The 19,762-nt window shown below is 44.5% G+C and overlaps 1 protein-coding gene across 1 annotated transcript in view; it reads right to left on the reverse strand.

Annotated features, from left to right (window-relative positions):
• Nucleotides 1-19,762, reverse strand: part of rab3gap1 (RAB3 GTPase activating protein subunit 1) — a 248,328-nt gene that overhangs the window by 156,143 nt on the left and 72,423 nt on the right. Inside the window, 1 exon segment of the mRNA XM_084313830.1 lies at nucleotides 8,299-8,406. Coding sequence (XP_084169956.1) covers nucleotides 8,299-8,406 — 108 coding nt within the window.

The raw sequence follows: 19,762 nt of genomic DNA on the forward strand, positions 1-19,762 counted from the left end.
TAAGTTGTTGTGTGGATATGTTACGGTAAGTTGTTGTGTGGATATGTTACGGTAAGTTGTTGTGTGGATATGTTACGGTAAGTTGTTGTGTGGATATGTTACGGTAAGTTGTTGTGTGTATATGTTACGGTAAGTTGTTGTGTGTATATGTTACGGTAAGTTGTTGTGTGGATATGTTACGTAAGTTGTTGTGTGTATATGTTACGATAAGTTGTTGTATGTATATGTTACGGTAAGTTGTTGTATGTATATGTTACGGTAAGTTGCTGTGTGTATATGTTATGATAAGTTGTTGTGTGTATATGTTACGGTAAGTTGTTGTGTGGATATGTTACGGTAAGTTGTTGTGTGTATATGTTATGATAAGTTGTTGTGTGTATATGTTATGATAAGTTGTTGTGTGTATATGTTACAGTAAGTTGTTGTGTGTATATGTTATGATAAGTTGTTGTGTGTATATGTTATGATAAGTTGTTGTGTGTATATGTTACGGTAAGTTGTTGTGTGTATATGTTACGGTAAGTTGTTGTGTGTATATGTTACGGTAAGTTGTTGTGTGTATATGTTACGGTAAGTTGTTGTGTGGATATGTTACGGTAAGTTGTTGTGTGGATATGTTACGGTAAGTTGTTGTGTGTATATGTCACGGTAAGTTGTTGTGTGGATATGTTATGGTAAGTTGTTGTGTGTATATGTTACGGTAAGTTGTTGTGTGGATATGTTACGGTAAGTTGTTGTGTGGATATGTTACGGTAAGTTGTTGTGTGTATATGTTACGGTAAGTTGTTGTATGTATATGTTACGGTAAGTTGTTGTGTATATATGTTCCGGTAAGTTGTTGTATGGATATGTTACAGTAAGTTGTTGTGTGGATATGTTACGGTAAGTTGTTGTGTGTATATGTTACGATAAGTTGTTGTATGTATATGTTACGGTAAGTTGTTGTATGTATATGTTACGGTAAGTTGCTGTGTGGATATGTTACGGTAAGTTGTTGTGTGTATATGTTACAGTAAGTTGTTGTATGTATATGTTACGGTAAGTTGCTGTGTGTATATGTTATGATAAGTTGTTGTGTGTATATGTTACGGTAAGTTGTTGTGTGTATATGTTACGGTAAGTTGTTGTGTGTATATGTTACGGTAAGTTGTTGTGTGGATATGTTACGGTAAGTTGTTGTGTGGATATGTTAAGGTAAGTTGTTGTGTGGATATGTTATGGTAAGTTGTTGTGTGTATATGTTACAGTAAGTTGTTGTGTGGATATGTTACGGTAAGTTGTTGTGTGGATATGTTACGGTAAGTTGTTGTATGTATATGTTACGGTAAGTTGTTGTGTGGATATGTTGCGGTAAGTTGTTGTGTGGATATGTTACGGTAAGTTGCTGTGTGTATATGTTACGGTAAGTTGTTGTGTGTATATGTTACGGTAAGTTGCTGTGTGTATATGTTACGGTAAGTTGCTGTGTGTATATGTTACGGTAAGTTGTTGTGTGTATATGTTACGGTAAGTTGCTGTGTGTATATGTTACGGTAAGTTGTTGTGTGGATATGTTACGGTAAGTTGTTGTGTGTATATGTTACGGTAAGTTGTTGTATGTATATGTTACGGTAAGTTGTTGTGTGTATATGTTACGGTAAGTTGTTGTGTGTATATGTTACGGTAAGTTGCTGTGTATATATGTTACGGTAAGTTGTTGTGTATATATGTTACGGTAAGTTGTTGTGTGTATATGTTACAGTAAGTTGTTGTGTGGATATGTTACGGTAAGTTGTTGTGTGTGTATATGTTACAGTAAGTTGTTGTGTGTATATGTTACGGTAAGTTGTTGTATGTATATATTACGGTAAGTTGTTGTATGTATATGTTACAGTAAGTTATTGTATGTATATGTTACGGTAAGTTGTTGTATGTAGGCCTATATGTTACGGTAGTTGTTGTATGTATATGTTACGGTAAGTTGTTGTATGTATATGTTACGGTAAGTTGTTGTATGTAGGCCTATATGTTACGGTAAGTTGTTGTATGTATATGTTACGGTAAGTTGTTGTGTGTAGGCCTATATGTTACGATAAGTTGTTGTATGTATATGTTACAGTAAGTTGTTATATGTATACAGTATGTCACAGTAAGTTGTATGTATATGTTACGGTAAGTTGCATGTATATATACAAAAAAAAATATATATATATATATGGAGAACTGAATCAGATTAGGATATAAACCATCAAGTGTTTAGTTGTATTAGAGCCCCATTAAAGGAACACGCCAACATTTTGGGAAAATTAGCTTATTTGCCATCTACCCTCTAGTTAGACAAGCAGAGATACATACCCTTTTCTTCTCTGTGCATGCAGTTGGCGTAGTGAACACCCACACTGTTAGCCTAGCTTAGCGTCATTCACTGGAAGTAGGTTCCTCCATGTAGCCTAGTCACAAAATACACTCCAAATATAACTCCAAAACTTTCCTGTAAACATGTTGTGACCTTTAAATGACATTTTCGTTTTTTAAGCATATGCATACTCTAAAAAAAAAATTGCCGAAAGGCGGCTGGGTGGCGCAGCGGTTATTGCGTTCGTCACCAACGCAAGAGACACCGGGTTCGATGGGTGAAAAATACGGAAAGAACAAAAAAAATAAAGAACCAGCGCGTTTGCTCAGAGCATTTTGCACAAGATGACTATTGTGAAAAAATGGAAACTTAGAACTCGAACCATGAAACTTTTTCTGACGGATAGTTCAAGTTTCAAGTTAATTTATTAATTATCGCAATAAAATACACATACTTTATGGTGAAATGCTTGGTTCTGTATGAGCCCCTGAGTGTGTGCTCCATACAGTAAAAAAAAGTAAGAAAGTAAGTAAAAAGTAAGTAAAGAGGAATATACAATATACATATATACAATATACAGTAACAATTTGTAAACAGTGAGGTACAATGCAGAAAGTGAGATATGGCCATCCCATTCATCGGCATCGCACAGAGAGGAGAAAGTGAAACAATGCCAACCATGGCTGTGGTAAGTGTTCCGTTATGTTTTTAGATGGAAGGCTGTATTCCACCTGTCTAACATTGTGAGAATGGATGAATAGGACACAACTTTTCTGGACTATCCTAGTATAATCCTCGTAAAATAATCGTAAATTGGGTAACCTATTTTGTTTACTCAGGGGTTCAGGTTATATGAACAGACCAAATAAATTAGCATAAAAGTGTCTTCATTGTTCATTTCTATAGGCTACTATTGTAAACGTTGGATTCAGCAGTGTGCTATCACCAAGCCTGCAGTCGCCCCAGGCATTACAGAGCACTGCTCAATCTAGCTATACCAAGGGAATGCAATGACTCAGAAATGTTTGTAAAACATTGGAACTTTGCCGTGGTTTCATTATGCAAACCCTAATTTGCCTGGTGCCATTACCTTTTCTTTATTCTACTGTATTTCAATAATTGTATCCAATATGGTATTTTTGAATGTGTGTTGGATCAGCTATAATGAATTGCATTCCAAATATATTGCCTTCATGTATGTATTACGAATAGGGATGCTTGATATTGGCTTTTTTACCGATACCGATATACCAATATTGTCCAACTCTTAATTTCTGATACCGATATCGATATATGCAGGGTCCCCCCCCCCCCCCAAAAAACAGAATAATTTCAGGTAATTAACGGAATTAACACAACATTATGCATACTTTTGACAATAAATAAAATCTGAATTTGTTCTTACTTGCTTGCCTGGGTAAATAAAGGTGAAATAAATGTTTAAAAAAAACTATACAGATCATTTCCAATATCACATTTTAATGCCAATATGGGCAGATAATATCGGTAGGCCGATAATATCGGACATCCCTAATTACTAATAATAATACGTTTTTATCCATGTTCTGTCATTTATCAATTAGGGTGAAGTGAGTGACGACCACATTCAACACAGAACAGCTGTACTGCTGAAGAGCTACTGCAGAGTTCAGACTCCCACTCACTGTGCAGCTGACTAGTCCTGCTGAAGAGCTACTGCAGAGTTCAGACTCCCACTCACTGTGCAGCTGACTAGTCCTGCTGAAGAGCTACTGCAGAGTTCAGACTCCCACTCACTGTGCAGCTGACTAGTCCTGCTGAAGAGCTACTGCAGAGTTCAGACTCCCACTCACTGTGCAGCTGACTAGTCCTGCTGAAGAGCTACTGCAGAGTTCAGACTCCCACTCACTGTGCAGCTGACTAGTCCTGCTGAAGAGCTACTGCAGAGTTCAGACTCCCACTCACTGTGCAGCTGACTAGTCCTGCTGAAGAGCTACTGCAGAGTTCAGACTCCCACTCACTGTGCAGCTGACTAGTCCTGCTGAAGAGCTACTGCAGAGTTCAGACTCCCACTAACTGTGCGGCTGACTAGTCCTGCTGAAGAGCTACTGCAGAGTTCAGACTCCCACTAACTGTGCAGCTGACTAGTCCTGCTGAAGAGCTACTGCAGAGTTCAGACTCCCACTAACTGTGCGGCTGACTAGTCCTGCTGAAGAGCTACTGCAGAGTTCAGACTCCCACTAACTGTGCGGCTGACTAGTCCTGAGCAGACAGCCACCCACAGAAACACATCTATTGCCCTGGCACCCAGCTGGACACCCAAAGTGCCTTCCACACTTTTTCAACTCATAAGTGGGGAATAGTTTTGTGACTATTATTATTGTATTGTTACACCGCTTATTGTAAAATAAATTACAGCCTTTCTCAGTTTGAGTTCTCTTATTTATTTGTGCTAAACTGCCATGTGTAGGCCTAATCATTTGAGTTGTACCAGTGAAATGTCTAATCACAGATAATGACTACACAGCTTATGGTCATAAAACGAATTGAACATTTATATAAATAATCTAGAAGGAAGGTATTGTACTAAACTGCCGTGTGTATTACAAGTTCTGTGGTCACATGTAACATTCTGTGAACAAAGACATGTGAGAAGAACACAACAAAACTGTAATCAAACATGTATTTGTGTGATTAGGTCTCTCTAGGCCAGGATGTGTTACACAAACTTAGTATGTATCCACAAAGTGTGTGACTAATGGTATGTATAAACAAATAAGATAAGATAGGATACTCCTTTATTGATCCCCTTGGGAAAATGCAGGCATCATAGTAGGATGGGGGGAGGTACAGGTACATGGTGATAGTAGAAGACATTATACAAGTCATAAAATGATAGTACAGTGGGGAAGTAAAAAATAAAAATAGGCAGTGTAAACAACAACATAACAATATAATTTACTCCGAGTATGTGCATATGAGCAAGTAGGCAGTGTAAATAAGTCAAGGTGCAGATGAGGGTATGTATGTTATATATTTGCCTTACAATAAATATAGTTACAATAGACGCTATAATCTAAATATATGCTATGAGTAAGTAAGTATACATTATACACAGGTGCAGTATGCAGTATGGCGTGATATACTTCATACTAGGGCTGACCCCTATTAGTAGATTAGTCGACTAATCGGCAGTGGCAAATCCTCCTGGAAGCCAACGGAAGCCAGGCTTCCCCATTATTAAAATATGAATTAATATGAAATATGAAAAAATTATATATATTATTATTTATTTTATTTTATATAGTTTACAATAATAATAAAAAATCATAATTTTTCATCTCTGTGTTATCATTTATTTTTTTGAAATGTCTCCCTCTTCTCCTTCTCACTCTCTCTAACACACTGAGGCAGAGGAGAGGAGGCAGAGGGGAGGTGTCTTTCTCCAACTTCCACCATGTGATTCATGTATGTGTAGTCCAAAACCAATACTAGCCAATCAGATTCGAGCTGACTAAAGCCCTTCCCACACCTTAAAACAGGTCCGTCAGCAAACTAAGTACTCTAGCCTCTGTACATTTGCCGCCCTGGAGGTGTGGGGAAAAGCTTTACTCAGCTCGAATCTTATTAAATCTAGCCCATGGAATATAGCTGTATGTTTACACTTGAAATGTGTATTTTTATTTAGTGTGCATTTTTATTTTGTCACACTATTATTTGGCTTAAATATATATATATAATTAATAAAAAAAAAAACACATTTTTAATTTAAAGGTGACATGTACTATAAATGTCATTTTTCTGTCTCTAGCATTGTATTATAGTAATAGGAGTTCGTATCAATGTGTTTTAGTGTCTAAATACCATATTGGCGGATTGCTCTGATTCAGCTCAGCCCCTTTCCTCCTCCAGTAAATCAGGCCATTTTGATTTGAACGGCTGATATACGTCATACGGCCGATGGGTAGCGCACAGTGATGCGATTGGCTCTGTGGTTGGAGCTAATGCCCGCCCCCATTCTACCTAGACTAGACAGCGAGTGGAAGCCACTTCCTCATGCTGCGAGGCGGAGTGGGGCCTGACGCCTCTGCGTGCGCTCTGGAGGGAGAGAGAGATGGAGAGAGAGGGGGGGTGGACCTGCTGCACGGCACACGCGGCACTCGCTCCGGAGTGTGTGCACTGCAGAGGTGTCGGGTTTCGCTCTGGAAGAATCTCTCTCTCTCTCTCCCTCTCTCTCCCTCTCTCTCCCTCTCTCCCTCCCTCCCTCTCTCCCTCCCTCCCTCCGAGTGTGTGCAGGTGTCGAGTTTCGCTCTGGAAGAAGCTCTCTCTCTCTCTCTCTCTCTCTCCCTCCCACCCCCCCCCCTCTCTCTCTCTCTCTCTCCCTCCGACTCTCCGAGTGTGTGCAGAGGTGTCGGGTTTCGCTCTGGAAGAAGCTCTCTCTCTCTCTCCCTCTCTCCCTCCCACCCCCCCCCCCTCTCTCTCTCTCTCTCTCTCTCCCTCCGACTCTCCGAGTGTGTGCAGAGGTGTCGGGTTTCGCTCTGGAAGAAGCTCTCTCTCTCTCTCTCTCTCCCACCCCCCCCTCTCTCTCTCTCTCTCTCTCCCACCCCCCCTATCTCTCTCTCTCTCTCTATCTATCTATCTCTCTCAGTCTACCAGTAGCAGACTGTGTGGGCTGACTGTCACTCAAAGTGCTTATGGGCGGGGCCATAACAGCCTGAAATCTTGAAGCTGGAAAATGATGGTTTTGAGTACTTGATTAGAAATATAAAACAATGCATTTTTTTGGAAAAAAAACGTACAGATGTCTTCAATAGACTAACAGGAATTGTGTAAAGTTGCCCAAATAGTGCTAGGAATAGCAGTACATAGCCCCTTTAAAAAAAATTGGCATCCCCAGTTATTTTACCCACGTGCCACTGCTAATCGGTCGAAAGGAGCCATAGTCGACTGGCCAGCCTCTTAGTCGAATATATATATAAAAAAAAGAAAAAGAAATCTTTGATTTTGTATCATTCTTTCCAAAAGAAAAGAGGCCTAGAAGCGTGGCTAACGCTAATGACATGCATACCAGAGGCTAACTGCCTACGAAAACAGGCACAGAGGCACTGAAAGAGGATTTCACCCATCTAATGAACACACTAGACTAGACAAATATCAAGATGTATCCATCAGTGGACCAATTGCATGCTTTTGCAGAGGACAAGAAGCCTTCAGTCGACTCCTTCAGACATTAAGCACCCGCCACAGCCCAAAAGGAATGATAAAAAAAAAGATATATATATATATTATACTTTTTTTTTTTTTTGTTGTCCAATAGTCGACTAACGGCAAATTTTGGCCAATCATAGTCGACCATCCAAATCCTTAGTCGGGGACAGCCCTACTACATACGTTATACGTTGTACGTTTAGGTGGGAGTCAGACACACACAGTGATAGTAGTTCCTAGTAGTTGAATGTAAAGTTGTGATTTATCTAGATACTATTAGCTAGTCTGTCTGATGATATCCACCTCACTCAATGAAAGTGCGTCCTGTTGCTAGCTACTAATCACATTCGTTTTATTGAGGGAAGTTACAACAGGGCTTTTGAGGTGACGCGTGAAATCATTGCGCCCAGGCAGCAGTGGTTTGGCAAAAGAAATGTCTGAGTATATATCTGCTTAGAAAACGAAAATGTCTAATTTAAAATTTGGATTTCTCCACGTGGTAAAAACACAGGTCACAACATGTTTACAGGACATTTTGGAGTTGTATTTGGAGTGTATTTCGTGACTGTTGGGAACTAGGCTACACTGGCACACCTACTTCCAGTGAAGCTAGGCTAACGGTGCGGGTGTTCCCTAAGCTTTATGCATGCACAGAGAAGAAAAGGGTATGCATCTGCTTGTCTAACTCCAGGGTAGATGGCAAACAAGCGAATTTCCCAAAAAGTTGGCGTGTTACTTTAACAGATTACTGGCCTCATTTATATAAGTAGACTTACAAAGTCAGGATCTTTATCCTGGTCGCACTTTCCTTCCGTGTTTGTTGGTGTGACCTTGTTCTCCGAGCTCTCAGATGATTTCTCCTGAGCAGCATCTGGGAAGAGATACTGACACACACACACGCACACACACCTTCGTAAATGTACATACGATCTAGGTCACATGACATAATTGTACTATATTCTATTGTGCTATATTTAATTTCGTTTATATCCCATATAATTGTATTCAACCTCTTATTTACAGTTGTACAGCCCTGGCCTATATTTTCATTTTCATAATTATATTATATTCTATTGTGCTTAACTTAGCTCATATTTATCTTTATTGTATTATCTGTCTGTTAATGTCTGTCCGCAAATGCACCGATAACGTCCAAGGCAAATTCCTCGTGTGTGAAAAGTACTTGGCAATGAAGACCTTTCTGATTCTGATTCTACTTTAACCCTTTCACTGCCACACTACCACACTACAGAAGGTTAACCCTTTGCTATCACACTACCGACGGTTACAATATGTGTATTGTCGCAGTGAAAGGGTTAACCGTTTGGTAGTGCGGCAGTGAAAGGGTTAAGATGCTTGATGAATACAGCCACATCTGTCAAGACAGGGTGCCACAGCCAATCCAGAAGCCCATTTCCTCCGTCTCGCCTCAGTCGCCCCCCCTCCCCTCTCTCTCTCTCTCTCTCACACACACACACACACACACACAGTAGCTAACAAGGAGAAGAACACCAACGTGACATTCATGCATCTGGTGGATCCGGGCGTTCCATAAGTTTTAAGCGAGCAAGCTTTGAGTGGTGACGATGTTTTATTCACCAGCGAGCCTGTGGACGGGCGGGCGTGGTGCTTCAGAGCCGATTAGAATGAATGAATGAATGAAAACTTTATTTAACAGATTGCAGAATGGGTACAATACAGTACGGCTCAATACATACAATTGTTAAGGGGATGCAGACCTGAGAAAGACGTTTGTCTTGTTTCCATCAGGGTCCCCCATTTTCAATTCATATAGACATTTATGACATAGAATAGAATAGAATAGAATAGATCTTTGTCATTGTTACAGTTGTTACAACGAAATTAAAAAAAATGCAACCCTAGGTGCTAGTCAAATAAGAATAAAAACAGTCCTAAACACAGTGTTAAATATAAAAACAGGGTGGGGCGTAAATAACATTAATAAAACATACATACACAACATACATGACATTTATGGCATAGGGACATATAGGTATTTAGTACTGATACATTTGTGACATAACGGTATTCAAATATACAGTACTGTTACCCCTAGATCCTGACAGAGTATATATGATGGGGAGGGGACTGTACATTAGGAGGGGGTGGGTGGGTGGGAGAGAAATATACATACGGCGGGGAGGGAATATATACATGCGGTGGGGAGGAGACTGTCTATTAGGAGGTGGTGGGGGTTTTGGGCATTTACGGTGGCCAGTTTAGAATTGCAGCCTCCCGTAGGTGCTCTTTAAGAGCGGTTTTGAATGTGGGTAGTGATTCACATTCCTTTACAGCTTTGGGTAGGGCGTTCCACATTGTTGTGGCATAATTGCGAAACGTGTTTAGTCCCTTGTTTGAGCCGAATCTGGGTTTTACATGATTTGTTGAGCTTCCTCTGGTGTAGTGGTTGTGGTATTCACTGACCTTTGGGAAGTATTTTGACATGTACATGGGTACCCCGGTCGTATAGTGTATCTTGTAGACCAGGCCCATTGCAAGTTGCTGTACTCTGTCGTCTACTCTAAGCCATCCTAGGTTGTCAAAGTGGGCAGGGGTGAGGTGGGTTCTGGGGTTCAGGTCAAGTAGTAGTCTGACCAGTTTGTAATTTTGTTTTAAGCGCCTTTGTTTCTCAAGTTTCAAGTTTCTTTAATAGTTGTCATACAGAAGTACAGAATACTTTCATACAAAATGCTTCTTACTGTTACGCTCCAGAGACTGTGCTAGACAAGATAGTATCAAACATAGTATACGTGTAATTTAGAAGAAGAAAAAGAGGTCACAGTGTTCGGTATAGACATATGTACAATGTTCTGAGTTACCATATATACCATTTGAGGTGCTTTGGTACCATGAGGTGCACGCATAGTCGTAGTACCATTGAATGAGTGCTCCTGCCAGAGTCTTCAGGGTATTCTTGTTTACCAGAGAGGAGATCCGGTACAAGAATCTAGTTCGTTGGTTGACTTTTTTTATTACATTGGATGCCATTTTGTCACAGGAAAGATTTGCCTCTAGGATGGAACCCAGGTAGGTAATTTCGTCTTTCCTTGTGACAATATTGTCACCCACTGTAACTGAGAAGCCGTCGGTCTTGCTGAGTTTGTTATTTGAACCGAAGAGAATGGACTCTGTTTTGCCCATGTGTAATGATAGTTTGTTATCAGCGAGCCATATGCAGATTTTGCCTAGTTCCGTGCTGAGGGTTTTTTCAACCTGCAACTTTTGTTCTTGTCAGAGACCAGCAGGGCTGAGTCGTCCGCAAACAGGAACAAGTTGCAGTCACAGGCTGACGACATGTCATTTGCATAAATTAGGAAGAGTAGCGGTCCTAGTATGCTTCCTTGTGGAACACCACAGCTCACTGTGAGGGGGGGGGGATAGAGTACCGTTTACCTCTACCATCTGTTCTCTCCCCTCCAGGTAGGATTGCATCCAGCTCACTGATAAGCTATCAAAACCAATTGCTTTTAGCTTGTCCAGCTTTGCTGGAGTTTGTATTCCTCTGTGTGAAAGCCCGCGATGTGTGGGGGGGGGGGGGGGGGGCTGGTTGTTTACAGATGTGTCTGTTCGTACTCCATTGTGGGGGAGGGGGGGTGCCTTTTGTCCTGGCCCCGGCCCGGGTAGACTAGCTGGCATGGCGGGGCCAGCCAAGCTAACCGTCGGGTTCTTGGTGATCTTGATGTCCCGCGCCGCTCTCCCTCTAGCCTCTCGCCAAGTTTGCTGGGGCTTCGGTGAGGGTGTGTCGCCGCTTGCTGGTCGGCTGGTGCAACTGCTGGCTGAATCGTCAGTTGCGGCCGGTGTGAGGAGCGATGCCTCGCTGTTTCGTCCCCGCGACGTGCTGGGCGCCTCGGTTGTGAACCCCGGTTCCTTCCCTCTCGCTGTGGCCTCTCGTGGGTTCTTTTGAAGAGGTGGTAGAGGAGGAATGTTGCCGTTGATCATGTCGTTAGCCGCCGTCTGTGTGGGTAGCATTTGATCTGTTGTGCTGGCGAAGCTGGCTGCTGCTTCTTGGGTCAGCAGATTTAACTGTAGTCTCTGGTTCCGTGTCATTACGGGACCAGGGTTCTGATGTATGTCACCCGACATGAGCAGATATAATAAAAACATTGATCTCTTATTACACTTGCCTGTCGGGGGTAATTTCTTTCGTTCTGGATTCGCAGTAAGTACTGTGTGGATGGTCGTGGCTCCGAAGGCTGATTGATTGATTGATTGATTGATTGATTGATTGATTGAAAAGTTTATTAACAGATTGCAGAATGGGTACAGTACAGTACAGCTCAATACATACAATTGTTAAGGGGATGCAGACCAGAGAAAGACTTTCGTCTTGTTTACATCAGGGTCCCCCATTTTCAATTCATCATAACATATATGACATACATGACATACAGATAGACAGTACTGCTACATCTATACATTTATGACATATCAGATTTGCAAATACAGTACTGTTTGTGATACAAAAGTGTCCAGAAAAGGAGTGTATATACATTTGGCATAGAAACTGTACATTGGAGGAGGTTGGTTGGGTGGGGTGGGGTTGGGTGGGTTGGGTGAGGGCTGTACATTGGAGGTGGGGGGGGGGGGGGGGTTGGGAAGGGGACACACACACATTTAACACTGTACATTGGAATATTGACAAAGCCTTACTTGGTCATTTACTGTACAACTAGGTTAGGACATTTGTAGGGGCCAGTTTCGAATTGCAGTCTCACGTAGGTGTTTTTTGAGAGTGTTTTTGAAGGTGGGTAGTGATTCACATTCCTTTACAGCTTTAGGCAGGGCGTTCCACATTGATGTGGCATAATTGCGAAACGTGTTTAGTCCCTTGTTTGAGCCGAATCTGGGTTTTACATGATTTGTGGAGCTCCCTCTGGTGTTGTGATCGTGGTATTCACTGACCTTTGGGAAGTATTTTGACATGTACATGGGTACCTTGGTCGCGTAGTGTATCTTGTAGACCAGGCCCATTGCAAGTTGCTGTACTCTGTCGTCTACTCTAAGCCATCCTAGGTTGTCAAAGTGGGCAGGGGTGAGGTGGGTTCTAGGAGTCAGGTCAAGTAGTAGTCTGACTAGCTTGTTTTGAGATGTTTGTAATTTGTTTTTTTAGTGCCTTTGAGGTGCTTTGGTACCATGAGGTGCAAGCATAGTCGTAGTACCCTTGAATGAGTGCTCCTGCTAGAGTCTTCAGGGTATTCTTGTTTACCAGAGAGGAGATCCGGTACAAGAATCGCGTTCGTTGGTTGACTTTTTTTATTACATTGGATGCCATTTTGTCACAGGAAAGATTAGCCTCTAGGATGGAACCCAGGTAGGTAATTTCATCTTTCCTTGTGATAATATTGTCACCCACTGTAACCGAGAAGCCGTCGGTCTTGCTGAGTTTGTTATTTGAACCGAAGAGAATGGACTCTGTTTTGCCCATGTGTAATGATAGTTTGTTGTCAGCGAGCCATATGCAGATTTTGCCTAGTTCCGAGCTGAGGGTTTTTTCAACCTGTAACTTGTTCTTGTCAGAGACCAGCAGGGCTGAGTCGTCCGCAAACAGGAACAAGTTGCAGTCACAAGCTGACGACATGTCATTTGCATAAATTAGGAATAGTAGCGGTCCTAGTATGCTTCCTTGTGGAACACCACAGCTCACTGTGAGGGGGGGGGGATAGTGTACCGTTTACTTCCACCATCTGTTCCCTGGATGTTTCCTCTCCATGCCCGTTAACAAGTAGAAGTCGCAATGGGACTGCTGATTTGGAGGTTGTCAAGGCCAGCGAGCTGGGGGGGGGGGGGGGGGGGGGGTTGGGGGTGTCTCTGAGGCCACTGAGCTGCCACCTAGCTGCCTGTCAGGAGAAGCTAAGTTCCTGTAAGCCTTCGGGGGAAGGGAGGGCGGCTTCTCTCCACATCACAGGCTAAAACAAATGGCCCTGATGCCCCGGCACGGCCGACACATGGGGGGTGGGTGGGGGGGGGGGGGGGGGGGGGGGGGGGGGGGGGTGTGTGTGTCTTTGTCTGTGTGTGTGTCTTTGTCTGTGTGTGTCTGTCTGTGTCTGTATGTATGTGTGTGTGTGTCTTTATCTGTGTGTGTGTGTGTGTGTGTGTGTGTATCTGTGTGTATCTGTGTGTGTGTGTGTGTGTGTGTGTATCTGTGTCTGTATGTGTGTGTGACTGTGAGTGTGTGTGTCTGTATGTGTGTGTGACTGTGAGTGTGTGCGTGCGTGTGCGTGTGCGCGTGCGCGTGCGTGTGTGTGTGTGTGTGTGTCTGTCTGAGGCATATGAATCAGGCCGGTGTTATCGGAGTTACTGCTCCCAAGGTCAGGAGGCGCTGGGCTCAGGGTTTAGGAGAACTGGACGTGTACAAAGTCATTAATTTCCCCCACAGGGATTAATGAAGGAACACTCGACTGTATTACTTTATATGCATGGGCAAAACTCACAAAATTGCTATTGATTTAGTTTTTTACTTTATAGCGAACGTGAGATAATTAAACAAGCGAGCTAGCTGGCTGTTGTCATTGCCAACAGCTTGACATTTGGATGTTGCAACCAGGCTGTTATTTCTGTGTGTGTGTGCGTGTGCGTGTGCATGCGTGCGTGTGTGTGTGTGTGTGTGTGTGTTAGACCTGCTGAATTATGGCAAAATTAGTTTTACTTATCTTCTCCACCAAAAGCTGCCTTTCTGTCATCTTCTACAAGTTATGTGCTCCGTAAACATGAGCACATAACGCCCATCCTCCACTCACTACATTTGCTCCCCATCTCATGCCGGATCAACTACAAAATCCTGCTGCTCGGGCGGCCGGGTAGCGCAGTGGACTAAGCGTATGTCTACCACCGCAGAGACAGTGGGATAGAATCCAGCTGTGGTGCCTCCGGCTTGGTCGGCCGTCCATACTGACACAATTGGCAGTGTCAGCGGGTGGGAAAGCCGGTGAGGTGGGTCCTGGTCGTTGTAAACAGCGACTCCTACAGTTTGGTCGGGGCGCCTGCACAGCGAGGGAAGGATCTGGGGGAGGTAGTGTGACCTTCCACACGTTACACTCCCCCAGTGAGAGTCTGCGCTGCCAAGTGAAAAGAAGCGGTGGGCTGGGTACACATGTGTCGGAGGAAGCATGTGATAGGCGGATAGGCGGCACGGTGGTGTAGTGGTTAACACTGTCGCCTCACAGCAAGAAGGTCCAGGGTTCGATTCCCGCTTGGGGACCAGGTTTCCATGATGCCAGGTACCCAGGTGGGGTATCTCCCAGGCCTTTCTGTGTGGAGTTTGCATGTTCTCCCCGTGCTCGCAAGGGTTTCCCCCCCGATAAGATAAACCCAATGGAAAAACATGCACAACAGATCGCTAACGCTGTGGCGTCCTTGACGAAGACGGACAGGAGCACTTGGATTGGTCCCCGGGGGCGCGGCTCACGTTGACGCCCTATCTGCTCCCGGCTGCCCATGGGGGGAAGGACAACGGGATGGGAAAAGTGCAGAGACACATTTCACCGGCGACTCAGTGCATGTGTATGTGTGTTCCTGTGGGTCGCCCATCTCGCGTGTGTGTGTGTTAAACTGCATGACAAATAAAGACTTCTAGTCTAACAATTATAATTATTATAGTCTCCGCCCTCCCAGACCGACGGTAGGGGGCAGAGTGCGCAACGACCAGGAAGGGGATTGGGAATTGGTATAACGACTAACATTGGGGATGGGAGAAAAACGGAAAAAGGAGGGGGGGAAAAGATAATACAAAATTTGTTTTAATCCTGCTGCTCACCCATAACTAAACGGACACGCACCCCTCTACCTACAGGAACTCATCACTCCACAATCCTCCACCCGTACCCTCAGATCTGCAGGTAGCCTGCTCCTCCGGGTCCCCAGTACCAGGCTCTGCACCATGGGGGACCGGCTGCACCACGCCTGTGGAACAGCCTCCCCATCTAGCTGAGGGCACCACAGAGCCTGGGCCCTCATTTATCAATGGTGCGTAAACTGCGTACGCACAGATATGTGCGTAAACCGTGCGTACGATCATTTCTAAGCAACTTCATTGGATTTATTTATTCTCTAAAATATCTACAGTATAATCATACGATTAAATATTGTATAAAATAAAACGCTAAATACTATTATTCTGTGTGTCATATTCCCAAATAAGATTGTTCACAACGGGAAATGCTGTATACGTTGAATTTGTCCGTGATCAATCGCGCTCTCAGTGAAGTTTCTCATAGTTCGCTCGGCTTAGTCCATTATTTCACATCCCATGGGGGTGTTCATTACCATATATGGATAATCATGCACAAACATAGACTGTAAGAACAATGGTATTTATCAACACGGAGTGTGCGTATGACCTGTGCACGCACAGTTGATAAATCCAGATTTTTCTGTGCGTAGAGACATTCTAAATTCTGTGCGTAGGAAAAAAAATAGAACACTTTCTACGCATTATTGATAAATGATGGCCCTGGACTCTGTTAACAATTTCAGTGCCGGCCATTTAACATTGAAAACCCAGTTGAGTGCCAGCATCCACTTCAATGATAGCGTTGTGAACGCATAATCTCTGTCTTAAATTATGGCTATGTGTCTAATCTGCCCGTCGTTTATCAATGACTTGTTTGCAGTCAACATTGTCGAAACGGATTGTTTTTTTATCGGTTCATTTTCTTTTTATAGCATTTTGAAAAGCCCTCGTTTTCAAGGAAAATATAAAGATTCTGTGATAAAAGGCATTTACTGGAATATTCTAGAATACACAAAAACGTTGTAATTTTTCGGCCTATTTATGAATAGTTTTCAAATAAACGCTAGATTATCGATAGTATATGTGTACTTATGCACGCTATAAAGGCGGGCTGAAAAATCGATTCTCATTTCATCTCCGTGAAAACAGGTCTGGTAAAATAGATTCCTTACCTGAGATCAGATGTTATCCAAAAAGATTATTCCAATTCCTGATCGCCATTCCAAATATCGATCACGCTTATTGATTACAGTGTTGATACTGTAAATACATAATCCATGGGTTTTCCGGGCCGGCGAGCACAATCGATCCTTCAGATGCCTTGAGGGAAAAATAAAATTAGGAAACTGACCACTCCCCCTGCATCAGTCAGAACTGATGGGGTGCAGTTACACAGGGAGAGACGATAGGGGGCGGTATCTTCCCAATTGAGCTCAGAGAGACTCTGCAGCACTAACCCGAGGCTCGATTGATGAAATATGAATTAAAATTGCCAATAAAAAAAACTACGGCAAACAAACGACATTTCACGTCGTCGGCACTCAATGGGGGGTCTGATAAGACGACAATTGTCGTGGCTGGCACTCAAAGTGTTAAAGCAGGCCTGAAAACCTTCTAATTTCAAAAGGCCTTTGATTGCTAGCTATTTCTTGTGATTGAATTTGTTCTTGTGCTGTTGTTTATAATTTTCTGTTTATACTATGTTTTTAACTATGTTTTATTTTGTATTTTATTTTTATTTTGTATTTTATTTTATTATTATCTTTCTTTTCTTTCTTTTTTTTTTTACTATGTTTTAACCCTGTAGCACTTTGGGATCCTAGTGAACAACAAATGTGCACTACAAATTCAATTTATTATTATTATTATTAATATTATTATTATAAGTTACCAAAGACGTTTCAAAGAGAAACACACCATGGCTCCCTCCTCCCTCTCAACACCAGCTGAAAATACTGTTTGGGCTTAAGGGGGGAGGGGCGGAGCACACCACTGTGAAGGAAGGATGCGCTGCATTTACAACACAAGACTAAATGAGACCAATTGTTACCACCCCCCCCCCCCTCACACACATACACTCTCTCTCTCTCTCTCTCTCTCTCTCTCTCTCTCTGTGTGTTACCCCCCCCCACATACTTACAAACACACTCTGTTACCCCCCCCCTCACCACACACACTTACAAACACACTCTGTTACCCCCCCCCCCCACACACTTACAAACACACTCTGTTACCCCCCCCCCCACACACTTACAAACACACTCTGTTACCCCCCCCCCACACACTTACAAACACACTCTGTTACCCCCCCCCTCACCACACACACTTACAAACACACTCTGTTACCCCCCCCCACACACTTACAAACACACTCTGTTACCCCCCCCCCCCCCCCCCTCACACACACACTTACAAACACTCTGTTACCCCCCCCCCCCCCCACACACACACTTACAAACACACTCTGTTACCCCCCCCCCCCCCTCACACACACACTTACAAACACTCTCTCTGTTACCCCCCCCCCCCCCCCCACACACACACTTACAAACACACTCTCTGTTACCCCCCCCCCCACACACACACTTACAAACACACTCTCTGTTACCCCCCCCCCCCCCCACACACACACTTATAAACACACCTCTCTGTTACCCCCCCCCCCCCTCACACACACACTCTCTGTTACCCCCCCCCCCCCTCACACACACTTATAAACACACTCTCTCTGTTACCCCCCCCCCGCCCACACACACACTTACACTCTCTCTGTTACCCCCCCCCCCCCACATACACACACTTACACTCTCTCTGTTACCCCCCCCCCCCACATACACACACTTACACTCTCTCTGTTACCCCCCCCCCCCCCCCACACACACTTACAAACACACTCTCTGTTACCCCCCCCCCCCCACACACTTACAAACACACTCTCTGTTACCCCCCCCCCCCCCCCACACACACACTTACAAACACACTCTGTTACCCCCCCCCCCCACACACACACTTATAAACACTCTCTGTTACCCCCCCCCCCCCCACACACTTACAAACACACTCTGTTACCCCCCCCCCCCCACACACACACACTTATAAACACTCTCTGTTACCCCCCCCCCCCCCCACACACACACACTTACAAACACACTCTCTGTTACCCCCCCCCCCCCTCACACACACACTTACAAATACACTCTGTTACCCCCCCCCCCCCCCACACACACACACTTACAAACACACTCTGTTACCCCCCCCCCCCCACACACACACTTACAAACACACTCTCTCTGTTACCCCCCCCCCCCCCCACACACACACACTTACAAACACACACTCTCTGTTACCCCCCCCCCCCCCCCACACACACACTTACAAACACACTCTCTCTGTTACCCCCCCCCCCCTCACACACACTTACAAACACACACTCTCTGTTACCCCCCCCCCCCCCCCCCCACACACACACTTACAAACACACTCTCTCTGTTACCCCCCCCCCCCCCACACACACTTACAAACACTCTCTCTGTTACCCCCCCCCCCCCCTCACACACACACTTATAAACACTCTCTGTTACCCCCCCCCCCCCCCCCCCCCCACACACACACTTACAAACACACTCTCTCTGTTACCCCCCCCCCCCCCTCACACACACTTACAAACACACTCTCTGCCCCCCCCCCCCCTCACACACACTTACAAACACTATCTCTGTTACCCCCCCCCCCCCCCCCCACACACACACTTACAAACACACTCTCTCTGTTACCCCCCCCCCCCCTCACACACACTTACAAACACACTCTCTGCCCCCCCCCCCCCTCACACACACTTACAAACACTCTCTCTGTTACCCCCCCCCCCCCCCCCCTCACACACACTTACAAACACACACTCTCTGCCCCCCCCCCCCTCACACACACTTACAAACACTCTCTCTGTTACCCCCCCCCCCCCACACACTTACAAACACACTCTCTGTTACCCCCCCCCCCACACACACACACTTACAAACACACTCTGTTACCCCCCCCCCCCACACACACACACTTACAAACACTCTCTCTGTTACCCCCCCCCCCCCCCACACACACACTTACAAACACTCTCTCTGTTACCCCCCCCCCCCACACACACACACTTACAAACACACTCTCTGTTACCCCCCCCCCCCACACACACACACTTACAAACACACTCTCTCTGTTACCCGCCCCCCCCCACACACACACACTTACAAACACACTCTCTGTTACCCCCCCCCCCACACACACACACTTACAAACACACTCTGTTACCCCCCCCCCCCCCCACACACACACTTACAAACACACTCTCTGTTATCCCCCCCCCCACACACACACACACTTACAAACACACTCTCTGTTATCCCCCCCCCCACACACACACACACTTACAAACACACTCTCTGTTATCCCCCCCCCCACACACACACACACTTACAAACACTCTCTGTTATCCCCCC

This window comes from Notolepis coatsorum (assembly GCF_963971535.1).
Source record: "Notolepis coatsorum genome assembly, chromosome: 5".
In the NCBI taxonomy this organism is placed as follows: Eukaryota; Metazoa; Chordata; class Actinopteri; order Aulopiformes; family Paralepididae; genus Notolepis; species Notolepis coatsorum.